Below are 22,681 nucleotides of genomic sequence, written 5' to 3'. Positions count from 1 at the left end.
GATCGGAGGGCTAAAAGTAGAAATTGGCTGCAAACTTTCCAACCTCTCTTCTCTTGTCGTAACAAATCCTTGCCTCCCATCATAATATCCCTATCCATCAATGCTGTAATTCTCCTCTCCCAAATATGGTCCCTCCTGGCTGCACAGCGGCCTTCCCCACTTAAACTGCCTTTGAGGCTCTCCACTGACAGAGATATCATCAATAAAGGAGAATGTTTGTAGCTCAGAGTTGAGATGGTGCTCTCAGAGTTGAGATGGTGCTCTCAGAGCTTAGCTGTTTTCTTGCAGACGTTTCATTACCCCAACTAAGTAACATCATCAGGGCTAGAAGAGAGTGGGGTTAGAGATATCATCCTCTGACCAAAGCAATAACATACACCTTTAAAATAATTCCACATCCCCAGCCTATAGTTAATGTATCCATTCTCCCAATATGTTCATCAACACCAAGCTCTCCTACAGATCCCTTTTATGCACCTTTCACCAGGATTGAGACTTAGCCCTCATTCTCCCTATTCTCTCAGCACAAGAAAAGTCTATTCCTTTTTGGTCTGTATCTCTCATTCTTGGACCAAAGTTCTACCATTTTAACCTCCAACCAAGGTTCCCAGATGGATCTTCCATGAGCAGAATTTCATTCCTTCGATACAAACCTTTTTACCAGGGAGGGATTTATTTGCTTTAAAGAGAGAAATGCTTTATGGTTTTCTTTCTGCAGGTTTCCTGTTTGCTAACTTCTATGTTGGAGAACAATATTGTTTTACTGGAAGTTAACGTTGCTGCCCTGTTGAGATGCCGGCAGAATAGTCTCCTTTTAAGTGGAAGGGAGGAAGGCTTTTCTGCTGTTGCAAGGTAAAGAATCATTTTTACTTAACCCCATTTAAAGTTCAGTTCCTTTTATTTATTGATGTTATTTCTGCCATCTTTATTCTTTTTATAGTTTCTTTGTTTGAAAATGTTTTTGACAGCTTGTAAACATTCCAGAGTCACTGGAAGTCGGGCAGCGTATAATTTAATAAATAGTAATAATCATATAAGAGATCAGAATATTATTAGAATCAGAATTATTAGAACTATTAGAATTAGAGTAGAGATAAAAGAATGTGAAGATGAATTTAGTAACAATTAAATACACCTAATAATAACAGCAGAAATGGTTAAAAACTGAGTGAAAAGGATTAAAAACTGGACATCTCATCCACATTTATGAAAATATATTGCTAACAGACATAAGCAATTTTGTATCTAGGTAACAAGTTTAATTTAAAATGTAATAGATAAAACATCTTTTTCCACAACTTTTTATGAATAATATATAGGTAGTCTTCATTTAGTGACTGCCTTGTTTAGAGAGTGTTCGCAGCATCAACAGTGATGAAAACGTACCTTTGCAACCAATCCTTGCATTTACAACTTTCACAGGTCTGTAAAGCAAAGCTGAAGTAAGATCACTTAGACTACTGTGCTTAACAACTGACTTTCCAGTCCCATTTGTGATCTCAAAACAAGATCTATGTGTCACATTATTCTTAGTGTTTGGTAGAAAACAACAATGTCCTAATTACGGTATTTTAAATTACTGGATATGCTTAATGCAGGTTATCTTCAATTTAGGTTATCTAATTATAAAATTGCATTATTTAGATTGCAATATCCATATAAGGTGAATAACTGGTAGACAGGGACCTGAAGCCAAAAACAAGAGTGGCCTACTTAAGATCACCATGTCAATTTATGATGGAAGAATTTTGTGATTTCATTGCTCATTCCTTCAGTTATTAACGTGCACCAGTTTAGCACATTTCTGTCAACTAAGATGTGATTGCAAAAATGTATCAAATGGGAAAATCCTTTATTCTGACTGCATTTTGAGCTGTTCATAAATAAGTAATATAGGTGATTGCAGTACCAGGGATCTATTATTATTTGTAGTGAATTAAACATTTATCCTGAGAGCAATCTCTCTAGTGTTGCTCTTCTGTCAATTGTTATGAGCATCTTGTAGAGTTAAATATATAATTATATCTTTGGGTTTGTGGTTTTAGACATCCTCTTCTTGTGACCTCTCCCTTGTACCCGAAGAAGGAAAAAGCCAAACTTGTAAATAAAACAGGTAAATTTGTTAAATTCTGCAGTGATTAAATCCTTTGATTAATACATTGAAACTAATATCCCAAACCAAAGATTGAATAAAGGAAGAAACTGAGGGCTGAATGTCAGCTATATTTACCTCCCCCCTCCCCATTTTATTCATTATTTCATATTCTGAAGTATTTACTCATTATCCATCTCAAGTCACCATATGCCATGGTCTTTACCAGATAGGCAAACAAGGGTCAATATTTGATAAGTCAAAGTTTTCACATAACAACCTTTTCTTGCAAGCAGAATTATTTACCACAAATGTGACCAAAGCCTCAATTTACCCCAAGCTTGTTAGTGATATTCTACCCAAACTAATTACAGGCGTTCCCAGAAACCAACTTACTCTTGTCCATATCTTATCACCTCGGTACACTATTAGTATCAATGCTATAGATTGTCTAGTGGCTACACTTAATTGTGGGTATCAAAGAAGAATCTTATCAAAAGACCTAATTCCTTCTTGTATGCATCATCTTCTGAAATATAGCAGAAATACTCTCCAGGCACAGATTTTCTCCTCCAGTTTTTAAAATGTGGAATTCCTAACCTAGAGAAATAAATAGAAACATATTTCAGAGGAAGTCAGTGTTACTGTATATTCTGTTATCCTTTGCAGATATGGAATCACAGATATTCAGACAGGGCCCTCTTTCCCATAAGAAATTTCCCATTCTTTTAATGAGAATATATGTACAAATAGATTTGAATGCATTTTATCCATTAAAATCATTGGATAACACAAAAGAAGTCCATGCCTAGAATCATACAGCTGAAACAGGCTTTTAAGCTATCAAGTCTGGCCATCTCAATATAAGGATCCAGGTTAAAGTACCTCTGGTAAACTGAAAGGAAATTCAGCCCATCATCGGCCATTGATGAAGTGCTCTTATACTAGAAAAATAAGTTCTTTTTTGTTCAATATTTTATTTTTATAGTCACAAATCCTTAATATTTTATCAGCAACATATTATCTGGGTTGTTTAATTTATTAATACATGTTAAACTCCTTTCTCTCTACCTCATTTTTCTAGCCATTGATAAAATATATCCCATGTCTTAAAGTATTCTGAATCTTTTTTCATTGTCAGCCTGTCCATTTCTGCACAATCTAAAATTTTCTTAATTATTCCTACGCTGGTAATTCTTCATCTTTCCAATGTTGAGCATATACAATTCTTGCTGCAGTTAATACATGTAACATTAAATATACACATTCCTTCTCATAATTTCCTACAATCATAACTAACAAAAATAATTCTGGCTTAAAATCTATGTTTCTTTTTTTAGTCATTTTCTCTAACCATATATACATTCTTGACCAATAAGTTCTATTGTGTCTGATGTCTTTTGATGTTTCTTATTGTCTCTAAAAGATTTTTTTTAATAATTTAAGATTAGCTTAGCTTAAAATGGTGATTTAAAAATAGAATTATTTAGTCTAACAAATGTACTGGGAAGAAAGTTGCATATCTTTTTGTGTCCATGTAACACTGGAATGGATAATATTAACAGAACAGGTGTTGTTTGTATTAGTGGAATTCCCCTTACCTGATATATGTGACTCATGATATCCAAAGTATATTTTTAGTTTCTCTCTGTATATGTATTTCTTGATGCTTAGCTATTAAATTGATTTTAACTATAGATATTTCTTAATTTAGGTACGAAAACCCAAATAAAAGACAAGCCATTGGTTTTTCATAACAAAATTAAATCATCAGGTTATACATCAGCACCACAGTGAGTGCAAATTATACTGGTAAATTTAGTTTGTCGCTTTTAATAACAGTTTATTGTTTTAATGTTTTAGGTGGTATTTTTATTGAATATCTGTAAGCAACCTAGAGTCACCTCGGCAAGATGGGAGACATAAAAGTTTAATAAATAAATAAAAACAATTGTCTCTTTTAGTTACATAAAGATTTGGTATATATTTAATGTAAAGTGGGCTGAAGGATAAGAAATAAAGAATTTAAAATACTAGTTTAATTTAATATATCCATGCAGATGAGTTCAAATTTGGTAATACTATGATTACCTAAAATGATAATTTATAGGACCACTCATTAATAAAATTATAAATTTCTTCATTATGCCCAGTTTTAATTTTGGAAGCTGAGTCCAACTAACTAATGTGAAACAAATGTTTAACTATTTTTATAAAATTAAAATTCGGACTCTGAGCTAAAACCATCCAAATTTTAATTTCCGTTCTGCAAATAGAACAATCTTTGCATATTAATCAATTTTTCTATTTTGCGCATATATATATATATATATATATATATATATATATATATATATATATATATATATATATATATAATTTTTTTATTTTAGTGGTGGAATAGAGCCAGAAATGAAATGTTTCCTCAACCACGATATCTTAATTAGATTTAAGATATCAAGGGGTATTGCTTGTATACTTAGAAGCATATTCCTAAATCAAAAAGGATAAAAGTGTTGAAGATTGCAATTGTGTTTCTGTTACTGCTAATCCTCCCTCCTTTGTTAAATAGTAGTTGTGTCACTCAAGGCATATTAAATATTCATTCCTATAGGGCATAAGGTGTAGTTATCTTAGAGTCTCTTACCAAGTTTCCTGTCCTCTGTTCTCACAGAGCTGGCTTCTTCAGGTCCCATCAATTAAGTAACTTTATTTAGTGCAGGGGTCTTCAAACTTGGCCCTTTTATGACTTGTGGAATTCAACTCCCAGAATTCCTCAGCCAGTGTGCCTGGCTGAGGAATTCTGGGAGGTTTTTTATTTTTTTTATTTTAATTCCATTTATATCCCGCCCTTCTCCGAAGACTCAGGGCGGCTTACAAGCTTAGCAGTAGCCTTCATTCTATGTATATGCCCGCTTATTAGGGCTTTCACACACACCCCAAGCGGCATTATTACAAAGTCAGCTTAATTGCCCCCAACAATCTGGGTCCTCATTTTACCTACCTCGGAAGGATGGAAGGCTGAGTCAACCTTGAGCCTGGTGGGATGCGAACCTGCACTAATTGCAGGCAGCTGGTGTTACTTAAGGAGACATTAGCCTACTGCTCCACCAAGGTTCAATTGAAATCCACAAGTCATAAAAGGGCCAAGTTTGAAGAGACTTGATTTAGTGGAACCCAGAAATGGCTTTCTTTGTTATCTCAACTGCCCTTTGGAATAATATCCCCTTGGTGATCTGCCTAGACTTTGGCCATCCTTAAGTGTTCTCTAAAAAATTGGGATTCAGGCCTTGGGTTGAGATGGAAGAACAGACTCCAGGAATTGCTAGCTATGTGGACAAATGTTTTTGTTCCCTGATAGTGGCTATTTTGCAGCTGTTTTCCTTCGTACTGTGCTGCCCAGAGTCATTTGGAATGTGGGCAGCCTAGAAATTGTATGTATGTATTTGCAATACTGTTTAAATATTTATACTTACTTTCAAATTTCTAAAACTTGCACAACATACAACAGGACTGTAATTGTTGATATAGATATTAGTAGTAGATCATTTTTTTAATAAAAAAATCTTGCTTCATGGATGTAATTATGTCCAAGTACCACGTTGTAGTAAATTCATCCATGCAGTTGATGAGTGAATTTTATAAAAATGAAATTGCCTTAGAACAGGGGTAGGCAACCTTGGCTCTTTTATGACTCGTGGACTTCAACTCCCAGAATTCCTCAGTCAGCTATGCTGGCTCAGGAATTCGGGGAGTTGAAGTCCACGAGTCATAAAAGAGCCAAGCTTGCCTACCCCTGCCTTAGAAGAAAGCATTGACCATTGATTAGAGTATGGAGCAGATATTAACTCTTACTTGTTTCATATGGGCTTTAGGAAAATATTTTTTTTCTGATGCTGGAATTTACTGGTAATAGAGTGCTAAATATCATCATATATATTAGTCTTTTTTCCCTGTTGTAGCATGGTGATGTTTTCCCCAAATTCAAAAGTAAAGCACAATAGATTGACATCGGAATGCAAGAGAAGTTGGAGACAGTAAGTAGTACAATTGTTCAATGACTACGAAAACTTGTTTAATACCAAAAGCACATTAGCATTATCTTATTTTATTTATTTTTATTTTATTATATTTATATACCGCCCTTTCCCGAAGGACTCAGGGCGGTTTACAGGGTGGTTAAAACAAAAAATACAAAAGTTAAAAACAGATTTAAAAAATTATATCCGTCCCTGAGCAAATAAAACCCCAGTTAAAATTAAAATTAAAATGCAGTTATAGTATAACATAACCAAGTAAAATATTAAATTTATTTCAACAATTTATCATTTGTGGTATACAGTATTTGCACAATTCAAAATTAGTAGTATAGAAAGAAATGCTAAATCTCCTTTACTCTTGTTTCACTAATTGTTCTTTTCCCTTTTTATTTTTGTTTTATTATTGAAGAAAAAATAAGGAAGACTATCCACTTGGAAAATCTCCTCCAACTGAAAGTGTGAGGCAAATTACTGTAACTGATAAACCAACTGCCATATGCTGTATTCAGCATTCAGGTATGAGGGGGGAAATGACAACTTTCTATGGTTTATTGATATTAATAGTTATTTGATGGAGTACTTGGCAATCTTAAAGCTAACCAGTTCTGTGTTTACACAATGGCCAACTCTGGCCTGGGAATCTATCTGTCTATATTTTTTGGCATTTTTTATTTATATTAGATTAATTTGCTGTTACTTGTTCTAGGAAATGGAGAGTTATTAGCTTGTGGTTTAGCTGACAGAACTTTGCTGGCATTCAAATCAAACCTTATAGGAGAACCAACTGTTTATTCAGGTAAATTAATGTTTAGTTTTTTCTGTTCTTTGCTATCCTTATTTCTTTGTCCTCTGATCCAATATGATAAAAACAAATTCCAAATTCCAAACAATAGGACAGAAACAGCCAGAACAAATTCAACAAATTTTCTTGCATTTATGAAAATAATACAATAGGAAAATCAGTTAACAACTGGAATAGATCTGTTTAGAGGTTGGCCAAGTGAGAAGATCTAAGGTAGCTCATCTTAATGTATATAAGAACCAGAATATGACTTGCTGCTAAAAAGGTAATTTTTTCTTAATGGAAACATATTATACAGATCACAAAGATGAATAATTCCACTTTATTCTATATTAATTAAAGGCATAGGGATAACATTACTAAGTCTTGGCTCCCTCATTTTAAGGACACATATTTCACTTTAGTTCTGACAGTAAAATTGTATACATGGCTGACAGCTCCAGAAGGAAATGTTTTTCCCTAGGGGAAGAAAGTTTTCCCTTTATTCCAAAAATTATTAGAGTTGTTAAAAAGCGAGGCTTGTACCATTTATTCTTAGCTGACAGAGATTTCTTATGGTTAAAATGGAGAATTTTTCTATAAAAAATGGAATCAGTAAAATATCATTGCTAGGCACTAGGGGACAGCCTAGGACCTTTAAGTATATTAACGTTAGTAATTTCAACTAAACGTATGTGAAGTTACAAATATTAGGTGTGTTACCAGGATTTTATTTATATTTTTTCTTATGGTATCTCCAATTCACATCGAGCAAGAATGGGCAGCCTATGTGCCGCATAAGGACCGTAATTCCCTTTTTTTTTTGCTGCTCTTCATGTTCCCTGAAGTTGTGCCACTTAAGTCTATAGAAAACAACCTGTAAATAGAAAGAAGCACAGGGTAGTCCTCAACTTACTGGATAAGGACCGGAAAATATTTTTTTAAACAGCACAGTCATTAATTGAGGTATCGTATAGACCAGGGGTAGGCAACCTCGGCTCTTTTATGACTCCTGGACTTCAACTCCCAGAATTCCTGAGCCAGCCATGCTGGCTCAGGAATTCTGGGAGTTGAAGTCCAGGAGTCATAAAAGAGCCGAGGTTGCCTACCCCTGGTATAGACCATATCCAATGTTATAGTCTTTTTGCCATGGTTATTAAGCAAATCACCCACCATTATTAAACAACTATGACTTGTGACCATCTGCTGGCTTTACCATTGAATTTGCTGGTTGGACATTGCCTGTGAAGGTCACATATGATAATTATATGACTGCAGGATGCTGCAACTGTTGTAAGTTGCCAAGAGATGGATCATAGCAATGTGACTGTGGGGAGCACTGTGATGATAGCAAGTGAGAGGACCAGTTGCAAATAACTTTTTTTCAGTGCCATTGTAACATGAATGGTTGCTAAATGAATGGTGGTTAAGTAAGGATTACTTGTACAGTTTTCCATTGACTTTTGTTGGTGAACAAAACAGACATCTGTAAATTCTAGGCTTCATACCTAGAAAAAAACAACCCTGCTCCCATTGCATATCTTTGCAAAATAACATCAGTTTTACTTTGTCCACTGCATGTCTTGGCTGCCCCCACCCCCACCCCCTCAGTCCATCATAACATATGTGTGTCCTACCCTGGAGAGTGAAAATTAACTTCCCTAAGTTAAACCCCCAGGGGTGTATACATATATTTTTCTTTATAAAAGTTTGCTTCTCAAGTCCTCCTGTATGAAATGTGGTCTGTGGAAAAAAGAAAAGCATCATATTAGGTACTGATTTTATTTGATCTTCCTAGTTGCCATTTGATATTTGTCCTCATTTCCCCACAGATACCCTTATTGTCTCTATATGAATTTATGAGTATGCACAGGGGAACATCAATATTTCTATAAAAATACCTTGGATTGTATCCAGGAGTGTAATGGTAAATACTCTTGGTGCCTCAGAACATTCTGCAGTTTCAGAGAGAGGAGAGGAAAAAAAATAATGCAACATCCTGTTTTTCCAACTGTACAATAGTATAGCTGATTGATATATTTTGCTTTGTGATTTCCTAAGAATGTATGATCATTTTGAAATGTATTTATTTTTATTAGGACACGATGGTGCTATTACCTCAGTTGGTTGGAGCCATGACAACAATTGGCTTGTTTCATCTTCCGAAGACAGAACATTAAAGATCTGGTCAGTCAGCAGTGCAGAACCCGCTTTATGTCTGGTAAGCTTTTTAAGTGAAATAGATTTGAAATACTCTGTATTCCATTTGACCACCAAAAACATACTAATTACATATATTTGAAATATGTTGCACATTAATAACTTAATAACAAAGGTTTTTTTAAAAAAAATCAATGGTATTTCACATTTTAGTTATCATGCTCACAATACCAATTTGTCTTAGTTGCAGTTCTTGGCCAACTTAGGGCCACTCTAATATTTCCTGATTTTTAGAATAGATATAAATCTTGAATCTCTCACTGGGACCACCAGAAGCATGATTCCTGATAATCTTTCTAAGGTTCAAAGGAGATTTTTTCCCCAAAATTTATTTTGGTCAAGGTCAAGGCATTGTAACAATGGAAGTGTTTCTCCAAAGGGGCACTCAGCAGAAGACTGGATGCTTATCTATTGCTATTGAGAAGTATAGATATTGATAAGTGTTTCTCATCCTGTTCGCATAGTTCCAGAAGCATAGACTGTATTTGCTGTATTTGCCACTATAGCAGCTTTTTTGCCAACCCGTGGTGCTACCAAATATGAAATTGCTCCAAGATTGGTATCTTCTGCAGAGGCTCTTTTCATAGATGGCTTATCATCATCCTGTCTCAACTAACAAAGAAGCAAAGCCTGACATTAGGGAAATGTTTCTTCCTTACTATCATTTCCAACTTCTTGGCCTAGCAGCCACACTACAAGTAGTCCTTGACTTATGACCACAATTGTGTTAGAATCTCAGTTGTTGAGCAAAGCGATCATTAAGCAAGACATGACTGCACTCCTGGCACTACTGGTTGCATTCATTAAGCAATCTCCCTGGTCATTAAGCAAACAGAGCGAAAGAGATGCCTGCTGGACTATTTTACCTCCATATGAAGCTGGAATCCTTTGGGTAGGCAGCTGAGAACTAAAAATTTCAGCTATGCAAAGTGCTGAAATCCTCCTGGCAGGCAGCCCTTTTGCTCTTCAATACTTCTTGTAAACTTGGAAAAGATTTCACTGCTCTCTATGAACAGAATAGAAATTCTGTGGCAGCTGCAAGAACAGAGGTGAAATTTTCAGGATTTCAGCTCCATTCCCACAGCCTGCCAAACAGTTTTCCCCCCATGCAAGTCTGCAGACTTGTCCAGCTAATTGGAATAGGGTGGAACAGGGCTTTCGTTCATAATTGTACCCATCAGTTCATTGTATTTGGGATTTTGGAGTTCTTTCGGATTATAGGTCTGAGGTCTTATAAAATCAGAAAATGCCTAAATCCTATAAATAAATGCCTTCCCCTCAAACGAATCTTGGCACTATTTTGGGTTATAATGAGTCTTTATCATCATAAATATATGTTCATGTTCTTATAAGTTCAGATTTTAAGTTGGAGGAAGTCATAGTTAAATTTTGGAAGGAGGAACTCGCCAGTCAATGCTGAAAATATTTTTTTGTCATTTTTATTCATGTGGTCATTCTGTATTTATACTATTAAAAGAAAATCAATAACAACCATCTAATGTGGACATGGAAACAATGCAGATTTCCTACGTCTTATACTAAAAAATTAATATAACATTCTTTCCTCTGTTTGGTTTGTTTTCTCAACATTTTCAGTGGAACTTTTTATTTACTAATTTCTGTTTCTCTGTCTCCTTAAATTACTAATTCCAAGGCAAAAGCAAGCAAAAAGAGAAAAGATATTTCTTGGTGCGAGTAAAAATACGTGAACAAATTCTTCTATCCCTCATCATGAGTTGAACTGATTGTGGTGGGATATAAATGCAGTAAATTTTAAATAAACCAGAAAACAAGCCAATAAATATAATTGTTGGTGTATTGGTTAAATCTATTGGGAGTTGGAATTTCATAATATTGATAAATGTTGCTTTAAACTGCATTGAAGAACAATGTAAGATAAATTAAGATTGGTAATTAAAAAATATTTCAGTTTGAAAAATAAACTAGATGACAATGGTCTATAAATGAACTACCTGTGTTTTCTAAATGAGAATTACAGGATAAACGATATTTATTTTGTACTTTTAATTTCAGGGAAAGGATATATTTCACAAATCTGTCCGATCAGCCCAGTTTTATTATATAGATACATTCATATTATTGTCCTGTGGAGCAGAATTTTGTTTATTAAGATACTATCTTGACACCAGCAAAGATGAGATAAAACGGTATGTATTTAAAATAGCATTAGCAGAAAATTTAATACTGTGCTAATAATATTTTGTTGACATGTACAAGTCCATTCAGTAGTTCTTTAAACAGTATAGAAACACCACCGTTAGTGCAAAAAAATAGTAAAATATGAGATTTCTTAGGCACTAGCTTTCAGAAACCGAAACATTGGTGTATATATCTTGATTTGTTATAGCTGTTAAGGTTGTACTTATTAAGTATTTATTATATATGCTGCAAAATATGTAGATATTACCTTGTATAACAAATGAAAATGTTGCCATAAATAAAAACAATTATTGGAACGAAATGTGTCCCAAGAGGGAAGATTGAGTCTGATCAGAATTAGGTTTTTTTTTGGCATTATATCAAATTTAATTTTAAAACTTTTGTGGAATTATTATTGCTTTTTTCTTTTTCTTTTCCAATATATTATTTCTAGTTATGAGTTATGTAATATTAGCACACTGCAGAAGGATGCATAACATTGCTGCAGTTTGATAGAGTAATCAGTCAAAGGTACTATTTTTTAAGTAAATACTCATTCTTAACAATAAAAAAAGAACACTTTTAAGGCTGAGCGCCCCATCACTGGAGATCTTTAAGAAGAGACTGGACAATCACCTATCTCCTGCTTGAGCAAGGGGCTAGACTAGAAGACCTCCAAGGTCCCTTCCAGCTCTATTCTATACTAAATATCAGAAAATAAAATAAAATAAAATAAAACTGGCTTGTCTTCTGGATAAAAATATGCTATTTCAAAATAGCTTTAGAAATCAGTGCAATATATATATATATATATATATATATATATATATATATATATATATATATATATATATATATACACTTATGTAAGCATTACTAAAGGGTATTCATCAATAAATTAAAAGAACTCAAGTAAAGGTAATTCTTTATTGTTTTAACTGAAAAAGAGAAGAATCAGTAATGAAAGAAAATGGGAATGATTTATTTTATAAAGTAAGCCATTTCCCATTTGACAGATGAAATTATAGTGTAGGGAAAACTAAGAAAGGAGATACTCCATGACATTATTAGTCATTTATGTAACACCAATTTATCTCATTTCTTCCATGTATGTATCACTGGGTTATTTCTGTCATTTCTTTTATCTGGTGAGTCAGATTTGGTAAAAAGCTGAAATGGAAAAAAAAATTGTGGAACATCGTCAGAAACATGAGTAATGTCTTAAATCTCTTATATTAAAGTTCAACTTTATGGGTTGAAGGGTTCTTGGTGCTCTCTGAGCTTGCTTGTTTTCTTGCAGACATTTCATTACCGAAACTAGGTAACAGAGTGCTTTAAGGGATAGTTTGAATTGTGATGGCTCATTCACACCATCATAGTTTCTGTATTCTTCAGATACTAGACATACACACTTATGTGTGGGCCAAATAGCATTGGACTGAATTTCATAGTTTTACAATTGATTTCCCCTGCCCCTATAAATTAGGATTTGAGTGAGCAAGTTCTATAGCATGAAAACAGAGGAATTTGAACTTGTTATGTCTTGCTGGGTTCCTTAGAATAGAATAGAGCTGGAAGGGACCTTGGAGGTCTTCTAGTCCAGCCCACCGCTCAAGCAGGAGACCCTATGCCATTTCAGAAAAGTGACTGTCCAGTCTCTTCTTAAAAACCTCCAGGGATGGAGTGCCCACGATTTCTGAAAGCAAACTGTTCCACTGGTTAATTGTCCTCACTGTTAGGAAGTTTCTCCTTAATTCCAGGTTTCTTCTCTCTTTGGTCAGTTTCCAACCATTATTTCTGATCCAGACCTAGCATTCTAGACCTACGATTTGCATTACAGAATAAAATCAAAATAAATAGGAGCTTTCTTGCATTGCGGATTCCGTAACACAGATTCCTGATTCAGGGATCACTGATTTAAAAAGAGTTAAAATTCCCTCCTTCCATTTTCCCCTCTCTGCCAGGTTCAGGAGGCTTATGCAGGTAATTCATTGGAGGAAAAACCCACCCATTCTTTTTGGCAATCCTGTTGCTATTAAATACACCCACACACACACGCTGCCTTAAAAGCAAACTCTAGGGAAAAATCATGACAATCCCATTGCATAAGCTGAGAGTCACTCATATCGTGTTGGATAGGACCCAGCATATAATACGAGTGGAACAGAAGAACTTGACATTTTAACTATCAAGCTAAGCTTGCATATATTGTACAGGATCAGCTGAAATTCTTTGTCATTCTTTGTTCCAGTATAAGTCTAGGAAAACAATATTTTCCACTGTGCAGGGAAGGACCTTTAACTTTTGCTGTTGGAATACATGCATCATTCTTAAGTTTTGCAGAGTTTTGTATTATTTTTGTCGATTAAAGGAAAACTTAATATAGTACCTGATGTGTGTTAATGAAAATATGGAAAACAAAGATCTGCAGTTCTTTTTAATAATAACAAAGTATATGTTAGGAACATCTTTTTTTTTGACAAAATATTCGGATCCTATATTTCTCCAAAGTAGAAAAGGCAAGAATAAAAAAGATGCTAAAACTAAGGCTTTGAAATATGGGTTGGAATAAATATGGATTCTCTTTTTTTGCTTCATGAATCTAGAGGATACATGTTTATCTGATTTATATCTGCAGATATAGAACAAAGAGTGTTTGCAAATCAATACAGAAATTTCCAATGTCGTCTACGGTGGAAATTACCAGTCTTGCAGCAGTGAATGACTTCTATTCCTGTATCCTCTGTCATCATTATTGGTGTTGTTTTGCAAAAGGCATTAGTTCTTTCATTATAATTGTTTATTGTAATACAGGTAGTCCTCAACTTACAACCACAAATAAGACCAAAATTTCTGTTAAGCTAAGTGAGACAGTTGTTAAGTGGATTTCCCCCCATTTTACGACCTCCCTTGCCACAATTGCTCAGTGAATGACTGCAGTTGTGAAGCTAGTAAGACGGTTGTTAAGTGAATCTGGCCTCCCCATTGACTTTGCTTGCCAGAAGGTCGCAAAAGTGGATCACTTGACCCCAGGACCATCATAAATAGGAGTAAGTTGCCAAGTGTCTGAATTTTGATCGCATGATCTTGGAGATGCCGCAACGGTCATAAGTGTGAAAAATGGTCATAAGTCACTTTTTTCAGCACCATTGTAACTTGGAACAGTCACTAAATATTTATTTTATTTTATTTTTTTATTTTAATTCCATTTATATCCCGCCCTTCTCCAAAGACTCAGGGCGGCTTACAAGCTTTAGCAGTAGCCTTCATTCTATGTATATGCTTGCTTATTAGGGCTTTCACACACACCCCAAAGCGGCATTATTACAAAGTCAGCTTAATTGCCCCCAACAATCTGGGTCCTCATTTTACCTACCTCGGAAGGATGGAAGGCTGAGTCAACCTTGAGCCTGGTGGGACTCGAACCTGCACTAATTGCAGGCAGCTGGTGTTACTTAAGGAGGCATTAGCCCACTGCTCCACCAAGGCTAAATGAACTGTTGTAAATCAACTACCTGTAATGAGCAAAAATAAATTTAAAAAGATAACAAAATATATTATGAGGTTTCATATTCTGGTAACTAATGTCATGCCTTAGTGACTGGAACCTGGGATCATGTGCAATCATGTACTTGTATGGTGCTGACTGTGGAACTCCGTGTCACCATCTCTTATTTCCCTTTCTGTTAAAGTTTGATATTCCTATTCTAACTTATTTAAATGCAGTACATATTTTTCCTGACAAATGAAAGCCTGGATATACTGCCTGCCATACATGTAACATATAATTTATCTAACAGAACTTTAACTTACAGAAACTGCAGATATTGTATTGGCAGCTGGGAGTAACAGAGCACTAGAAATATTTGACCTCAACGTGGGCTGTAGTGCAGCACTGATAAGAGACGCTCACTCTAGATCAGTTCACCAGATTTGCCAAAATAAGGTAGGCACATCTCTGTTTATATTTCCAATATTTTCCAAACTACAAATGAATAGAATAAGTGCACATAAGAATAAACTAATGATTGAATCATTTCAAACTTTGCAAAGGTTCAGTTGATTTATATTTTGAATGCCTTTGTCTTGGTTGGGAAAACGTCTGCTGCATTGGGTGGAAGATCTGGGCAAATAATTCATGTTAGTTTTTGCTCCTCTGGTTCTGCTTGGGAAGCAGTTATCACCACTCAAAGTTCTGTGACTTCTTTGAGGGTAACTTGTGAATTGAAGAACTGAAGCTGGCTTCTATTTTCAGTTTGATTAACAAAACCTTGCACAGAGAGAGAGAGAGAGAGTTCTTATGTAGAGGTTCAGGTAGCCCAATTGTGTCCCTTCCACCCCAAGATACTACTTTTTACTTCCCTCAAGTTCTCATTTTAACTTTCTTTGAAAATCAGTTAACATTCTATGGGCATCGTATGTATGTGTGTGTGTGTATGTATGTATGTATTTATATTTATATATACACACACACACATTAAAACATAAATAAATTAAAACCAAACATTAAAATCGAATAAAATGTGCAGAAGATGGGGACAATGTGGAGGAAGTTGAGATCTGTTGTTACTTGATCAACCACTTCCACTGCGCTGGATATACTGATTGTTCATTGAAATTATTGTCGTATTCTCCCTCCCTATTTTTCTCCCTTTCTTTTGTAAATGCATGTTTGTCTTGTGCTTTTGGAAATTATAGCGTCTCTGGAGTTTTTCAATATGCTTATTGGGGCTGTTTGGTTACATGGAACGTAGATAAGCATTCAGTATTATTGTCTAAGGTACAGTCTGCATATTGCAATCCTTCCAAATGCTGTTCAGTGTTGCTCAACTCAGTCATTTGACATGTGTTTTGTCTTCATGAATACTGCAAAACAAATGATGTACACAATATTGTGGTATGTTTGACACATGCATTTTTTTTTAAAAAAAATTGTTTTGGAACATTATGAATTAAATCAGGAAAGTTTTAATAGATGCAGAATTTTTTATCCAGAGGTTCTGTTGCTTCATGCTGAGGTACCATAAGTTTCTGGATCATTATTTTTCATGAAAATACACCCATGAATTGCAAAACTATTGCGTGCTGTTCTATTAGCATACAATGGATTTTAGAAAGAAGCTCTGTTGCACAGATGTAACTAGCAAACTGCAGATACACCAGTGAGTTCCACCCTCTGCCTTTAGTTTTCTGAAATATTAGATACATTATTTTATGCTCTATTGGTAAATGTATTGCTTTAGTATGTTTCTTACAATTAATTTGCTCACTGATTTGCACCCCAGTCTTCAACACTATTGGTAGCAGTGTCAGGACCATAATAGGTCATTTATCTGTCATGTAAAGGGAAGTAAGTCTAAACAATACTTTCAATACCTCCTTCCTATGTGTTAATTTATTCCATGTTACTACAATGCATGTTTAGATAGTATGACATTGTGCATAAAGTATGATTGGCAAGATGTGTAATAGAACCACTGATATCCCTTCTGGCAAAACTTTATTAGGAGACGTTCATTTTTATAGAATTGGACTGAATTGTTTTTCTTAAGTTTTCCATCCCATGAATAATGTTTTACTTAAGGGAACTTAAGTAAAGTTTTATGTTCAGTAAATATATGCTTCCTTTTTGATATGTGCATATACATTTTAACCACTATTCCAGACTATTTACTGTCATGAAAAGTTTCCTGCTGTCAATTAGTACATTGTAAATATATACACACATATTCCTTAGGCTTGATGACCATCATGTTTATATACCCATAGTAACATTTTATATATTTATGGAGTCACACTAACTATGATCAATACTTAAATAGTGGAATGGTGTTGAGTTGCAGTAAGTACATGGGTCAATAAACATTGGATCAGCTTTAGGCCCATTGGCATTTATGCAAAAGAGTATCTTTAAAATCTTAGTTATAGTTTCAGGATTCTGGGGATCTCTGGGAGATAAGGAAACCTAAAAGTAATGATTTTCATGATTTAACATCAAGTCATGATTTGTAACTTCACAATATAAATCTGAAATTGTGCCCTAATCTGCCACTTTACAAACTAGATTACAAGAGATTACTAAACAAGCTTGGAAGATAAGGACTTATACATCACTGATACTGTTCCCATTCATACGATTTGTACTCCATGTACTCCAGAAAAGTGCTAACTTAAGTACTTTGGAAGCTGAGTGGTAAATAAAGAAAAACAAAAGTAATATGACTTCTTAAATATGTTAGCAAAACATGTGGCTTGATATATATTGTCTGAATTAGCCTTTGATTGTTGAGAGCTTAGGTTACAATGTTTGGAAGTACCGTATTTTCTGGCGTATAAGATGACTTTTTAACCCATGAAAATCATCTCAAAAGTTGGGGGGTCGTCTTATACGCCCAGTTGTCTTATACGCCAGAAAATCAGCGAGCCTGGGAAGGCATGCCCTCCCCTCTCACTGTGGAGGAAGCAGGGCAGGCTGGTGTCTGGCGGGAGCCGGCAGGGCAGTCCTGCACATGCGTGCGCTCCCCAGCTGTTAAGGAGCACTCCTTAGCAGCTGGGGAGCGCGCACGTGCGCAGGACTGCCCTGCCGGCTGCCGTCCGACGCTCTTCCCTCATGAGGTAGTATCGCTCCCCGGCTCCTAAGGAGTCCTTGGGGATGCTGCCTCAAGAGGTAAGAGTGTCGGGTCCTGCTGGCTCCCGCCCGGCGCTCTTCCCTCTTGAGGCAGCATCGCTCCCCGGCTCCTAAGGAGTCCTCGGGGATGCTGCCTCAAGAGGGAAGAGCATCGAGTCCTGACGTGCTCCTTAACAGTTGGGGAGCGCACGCGTGCGCAGGACTGCCCTGCCGGCTCCCGCCAGACGCCAGCCTGCCCAGCTTCCTCCACAGTGAGAGGGAAGGGCGTGCCTTCCCGGGCTCGCTGATTTTCCGGCGTATAAGACGAAAAATCTTGAAAACCATCTCAAAAGTTGGGGGGTCGTCTTATACGCCCAGTCGTCTTATACGCCAGAAAATACAGTACCTTTTTTACCGTGATCTAATAAAAAAACCATGGACCTGACGCAAGTAATTCATGGACCGACTCATGAGGGAGGCCACACCCTTGACTTGGTTTTTTTATCTGGTCGGTGGTTAGATGATCTTGGTGGGGGCTTCCCAATTGTTATGCCCCTGTCATGGACCGATCATCATCTCCTGCGGCTGGTCTTCCGTTTTGCCACTCCCCACCGTGGGGTTGTTGAGCCAACCAGATGGTTCCGCCCCAGGCGCTTAATGGACCCTGAGAGGTTCCAGGCAGCACTGGGGTCCCCACCTACCTCCTCAGCTCACAGCTCGGCAGATGCCTTAGTGGAAGCCTGGGAAAGGACAGCCACGGAGGCACTTGACCGAGTTGTACCCCTGCGGCCCCTGACCCGGCGCAGATCCCAATGGGCTCCATGGTTCTCCGCGGAGCTCCGGGAGATGAAGCGTCGGAGACGGGGCCTAGAGAGCGTTTGGAGGTCCAGCCGATCTGAATCCGACCGATTGCGACTAAGAACCCATATTAGGTCTTATCTCGCAGCGATGAGGGTGGCGAGGTCTAACTACTTCGCTGCCCTCATCGCGTCCGCAGATAATCGCCCGGCCGCCCTGTTTAGGGTGACCCGCTCCCTCCTTAATCAGGAGGTGAGTGAGGAACCCTTGCAGGGGCGTGCCGAGGAATTTAGTCAACATCTGTCAGACAAAATCGCTCGGATTCGGACCGGTCTGGACTCCGACTGGGCAGTATCGGACGATCAGGACACAAGCGGTCTTGTCAATGTTACCTGAGAGGAGTTCGATCCTGTAACTCCGGAGGAAGTGGACAGGATTATGGGGAGGCTGAGCTCCACCACATGTTTATTGGACCCGTGCCCTTCCTGGCTGGTTTATGCAGCCCGGGAGGGGACACGAGGCTGGTTCCAGGCGGTTATATCTGCCTCTTTGAGTGAGGGTAGTTTTCCCGCCGCCTTGAAAGAGGCGGTGGTGAGACCTCTCCTCAAGAAGCCTGCCTTGGACCCGGCTGTGTTGAATAACTTTCGTCCGGTCTCCAACCTTCGCTTTCTTGCGAAGGTTGTTGAGAGTGTGGTGGCGCATCAGCTCCCTCTGGTCCTGGATGAAGCGGATTATCTAGACCCGTACCAATCGGGCTTCAGGCCCGGGTACAGCACGGAGACGGCATTGGTCGCGCTGGTGAATGATCTCTGGAGGGCTCGGGACAGGGGATATTCCTCTGTCCTAGTCCTATTAGACCTCTCAGCGGCTTTCGATACCATCGACCATGGTATCCTGCTGCGGCGTCTCAGGGGATTGGGAGTGGGAGGCACGGTTCTTCAGTGGTTCTCCTCCTATCTCCTGGGACGCTCGCAGTCGGTGTTGGCAGGGGGGCAGAGGTCGACCGCGAGGCCTCTCGTTTGTGGAGTCCCTCAGGGGTCGGTCCTCTCGCCTCTCCTGTTCAACATCTACATGAAACCGCTGGGTGAGATCATTCGTTGTTTTGGAGTTGGGTATCATCAGTATGCTGATGATACCCAACTTTTCATTTCGACCCCAAACCACCCCAGTGATGCCCTCGACGTGATGTCCTGGTGCCTGGAGGCGGTCCGGGTCTGGATGGGGAGGAACAGGCTTCGACTCAATCCTGACAAGACTGAGTGGCTGTGCGTACCGGCATCTCGGGATATTCAGGATATCCCACCCCTCACTATGGGGGGTGAGTTATTATCTCCTGTAGATAGGGCTCGCAACTTGGGAGTCCTCCTAGATTCACAGCTCTCCCTAGAAGACCATATAGTAGCTGTGACTAGGGGGGCCTTCGCCCAGGTTCGCCTGGTGCGCCAGTTGCGGCCCTATCTAGACCGGGATGCCTTACGTACAGTCACTCATGCGCTCGTGACCTCTCGCCTTGATTACTGCAACACTCTCTACATGGGGCTACCCTTGAAGACCACTCAGAGGCTCCAACTGGTACAGAATGCAGCCGCGAGAGTTGTATTGGGAGTTTCCCGATACTCCCATGTCACACCTTTGCTCCGCGAGCTGCATTGGCTACCAGTTGTCTTCCGGGTGAGGTTCAAGGTGTTAGTAATGACCTACAAAGCCCTTCATGGCATGGGTCTGGAATACCTTGGGGAGCACCTGCAGCCGGCGTCAACTTCCCTCCGCCCAGTACGCTCCCACAGAGAGGGCCTCCTCAGGGTGCCACCGGTCAAAGAATGCCGACTGGTGGCCCCCAGGGGGAGGGCGTTCTCTGTGGGTGCACCGGATTTATGGAACAATCTTCCGGTCGAGCTCCGGACGGTGCCCGATCTCCGCTCCTTCCGGCGCGATCTTAAAACCCATCTCTTTAAACAAGCTGGCCTGGCCTGATGGGACGGGGTGGGATTTTTATAAATGAACTTCAATTTTTAATCTGTATTAATTTATTATGGGCATTGTTTAATCACGTTTTAATAATTTTAATTTTTGTTTCTAGTTTTTATGTATTGCCCTGTTCACCGCCCTGAGTCCTCCGGGAGAAGGGCGGTATATAAATAAATTATATTAATAAATAAATAATATTATATTATATTAATTAATAAATAAATAATAAATTAATAATAATCCTTGTGTAATTTAGTCATCAATTATTAATTCAAAAATCTGGGGTAGTATGGTTCACTTTAGATCAGGGGTGTCAAACGGCCAGCCTGCAGGCCAGTTGCTTCATGTGGAGGCCGCGCCCACCCCAGCTCCTGTAGTGCAAAAAACGTCATGATACGTCATGACATGTCACGTGATACAGCGAGTTTGACACCCATGCTTTAAATGTTTTTCTAGAATTCCTTGAGAGCTTCATCTATATAGAATGTGTAGGTCTGCTATCTGATATTGGTGGTATATCAATCTCCAGAATGTTTTGTAGACAAAGTCTTAAGCTATATGGATCTTGTCATTTTAGACACTATGGTTTTCCTTATTCTTCATATCAATCTTTAAAATTAGCTGAGCATACCTATACTATACCTGTACTACATTTCCTGTACTATCTTTGCTCCAGATTTTGTCAGTGGCTCTTCTTTAAGTGATAAAATTGTATATTTCTCCCTATGGATTTTAATTGTGATTATTTGGACGGACTTTACATGCAGTTTTTTAAAAAGGTGTTCTAAACTAGGACTTCTTTTTATTAGCTATAGTACTCTGCAAACTAGACTACAGTTATTTTATTTAATTCAATTTCTGTAATGGAAATAAATACATGGTACTGACTCAACTTGATTCAATTTGCAAAAAACTCTTACATCAGAAAGACATTGAGTAGGAAATAGCATGCTATGGATTAATTGTACTTGTCTAAGTAAGCCACAGGATGTGGAAGAGTGATTTGTTTTAGAAGGTGGAACAGACTTCTGTATTAACTTAAAAAAAGAAGCCTTAGGTGCCTATATCATGAACTAAACTTTGGAGTAGAAGTTGTATGGGTGAAATTTTGTACTTGGTTGCTTATCAACCAAATCTTTTAATTTTAGGTTAAAGACATTAACACTGAGTTGCTTTGGTGTTATGTGCCAATACTTAAAGGAATATAGGCGCACTGGGATATAATCTGACTTATTCCTACCATGCTGTTATCCTCATTAGTCAGGCTACAGACAGCCATCCATCTTGAATGTCTTTTCTGTTGTAGAATTGAAACAGTTCCTTAAAATGACTTTAGCATAGTTTTTTTATGTTGTTTTATGAGACTGGTCTGTTACAACATTTAACTATACTAAACTCTACAAGTATCATTTGTTATATGTTGGCCCTTTTCTCTGTTTTATTTCTCAATGTCAGCAGAATGATTTCAAGTTAGTTAAGCAGAGCTCACTTTGAAATTTGTGGACATACAGCCACATGGGGAATGAAATTAGTCTTATTTTCATGAAAAATGGAAGATTACAATCCTAAATCAACCTTTTCAACATATATTCAACTTTTATAGTGAAATGCTGGCAGCCAAACACCATGGCTGTATTAAGCAAATACCTTTGGGAAAGCTTTGGGAAGAAATGCTGTTAGAAGTAGAAAATGAAGGTGCAATCCAGCAGATGCACATATTATTATATAAGGATATTTGGAGTATATATACATTCGTATAGGTCTCTCTCTCTCTCTCTCTCTCTCTGTGTGTGTGTGTGTGTGTGTGTCTGTGTGTGTGTGTTTGTATACAAGATTAACAAATTTTAAGGCTAACAGTTTTATAATTTTATATAATTCCCCTTTATGTTAGTTTATATTTTATTGTTTTTTGTTTAATTTTTCCTCTACCTGGGCTGTGTTGCCATCTATGAGATGAATTGTCACTGACTTGTCTGTTGCTTTTACTTGCTTTTACTTTGTTTTCTTTCCTAGCT

General features: G+C 37.6%; 1 protein-coding gene across 1 annotated transcript in view; it reads left to right on the top strand.

Moving 5' to 3' along the window:
- WDR27 (WD repeat domain 27) overlaps nt 1-22,681 on the top strand; it is a 64,510-nt gene that overhangs the window by 9,443 nt on the left and 32,386 nt on the right. The window contains exons 11-20 of the mRNA XM_083348815.1: nt 719-852; nt 2,046-2,113; nt 3,807-3,885; nt 6,055-6,129; nt 6,542-6,648; nt 6,839-6,928; nt 9,013-9,134; nt 11,168-11,301; nt 13,932-14,029; nt 15,118-15,239. Of these exons, the coding sequence (XP_083204941.1) occupies nt 719-852; nt 2,046-2,113; nt 3,807-3,885; nt 6,055-6,129; nt 6,542-6,648; nt 6,839-6,928; nt 9,013-9,134; nt 11,168-11,301; nt 13,932-14,029; nt 15,118-15,239 (1,029 nt within the window). The remainder of the gene's footprint in view (nt 1-718; nt 853-2,045; nt 2,114-3,806; nt 3,886-6,054; nt 6,130-6,541; nt 6,649-6,838; nt 6,929-9,012; nt 9,135-11,167; nt 11,302-13,931; nt 14,030-15,117; nt 15,240-22,681) is intronic.

Source organism: Vipera ursinii (genome assembly GCF_947247035.1).
Source record: "Vipera ursinii genome assembly, chromosome: 1".
NCBI classification, from domain to species: Eukaryota; Metazoa; Chordata; class Lepidosauria; order Squamata; family Viperidae; genus Vipera; species Vipera ursinii.
This window is presented reverse-complemented; position numbering and strand designations above follow the sequence as displayed.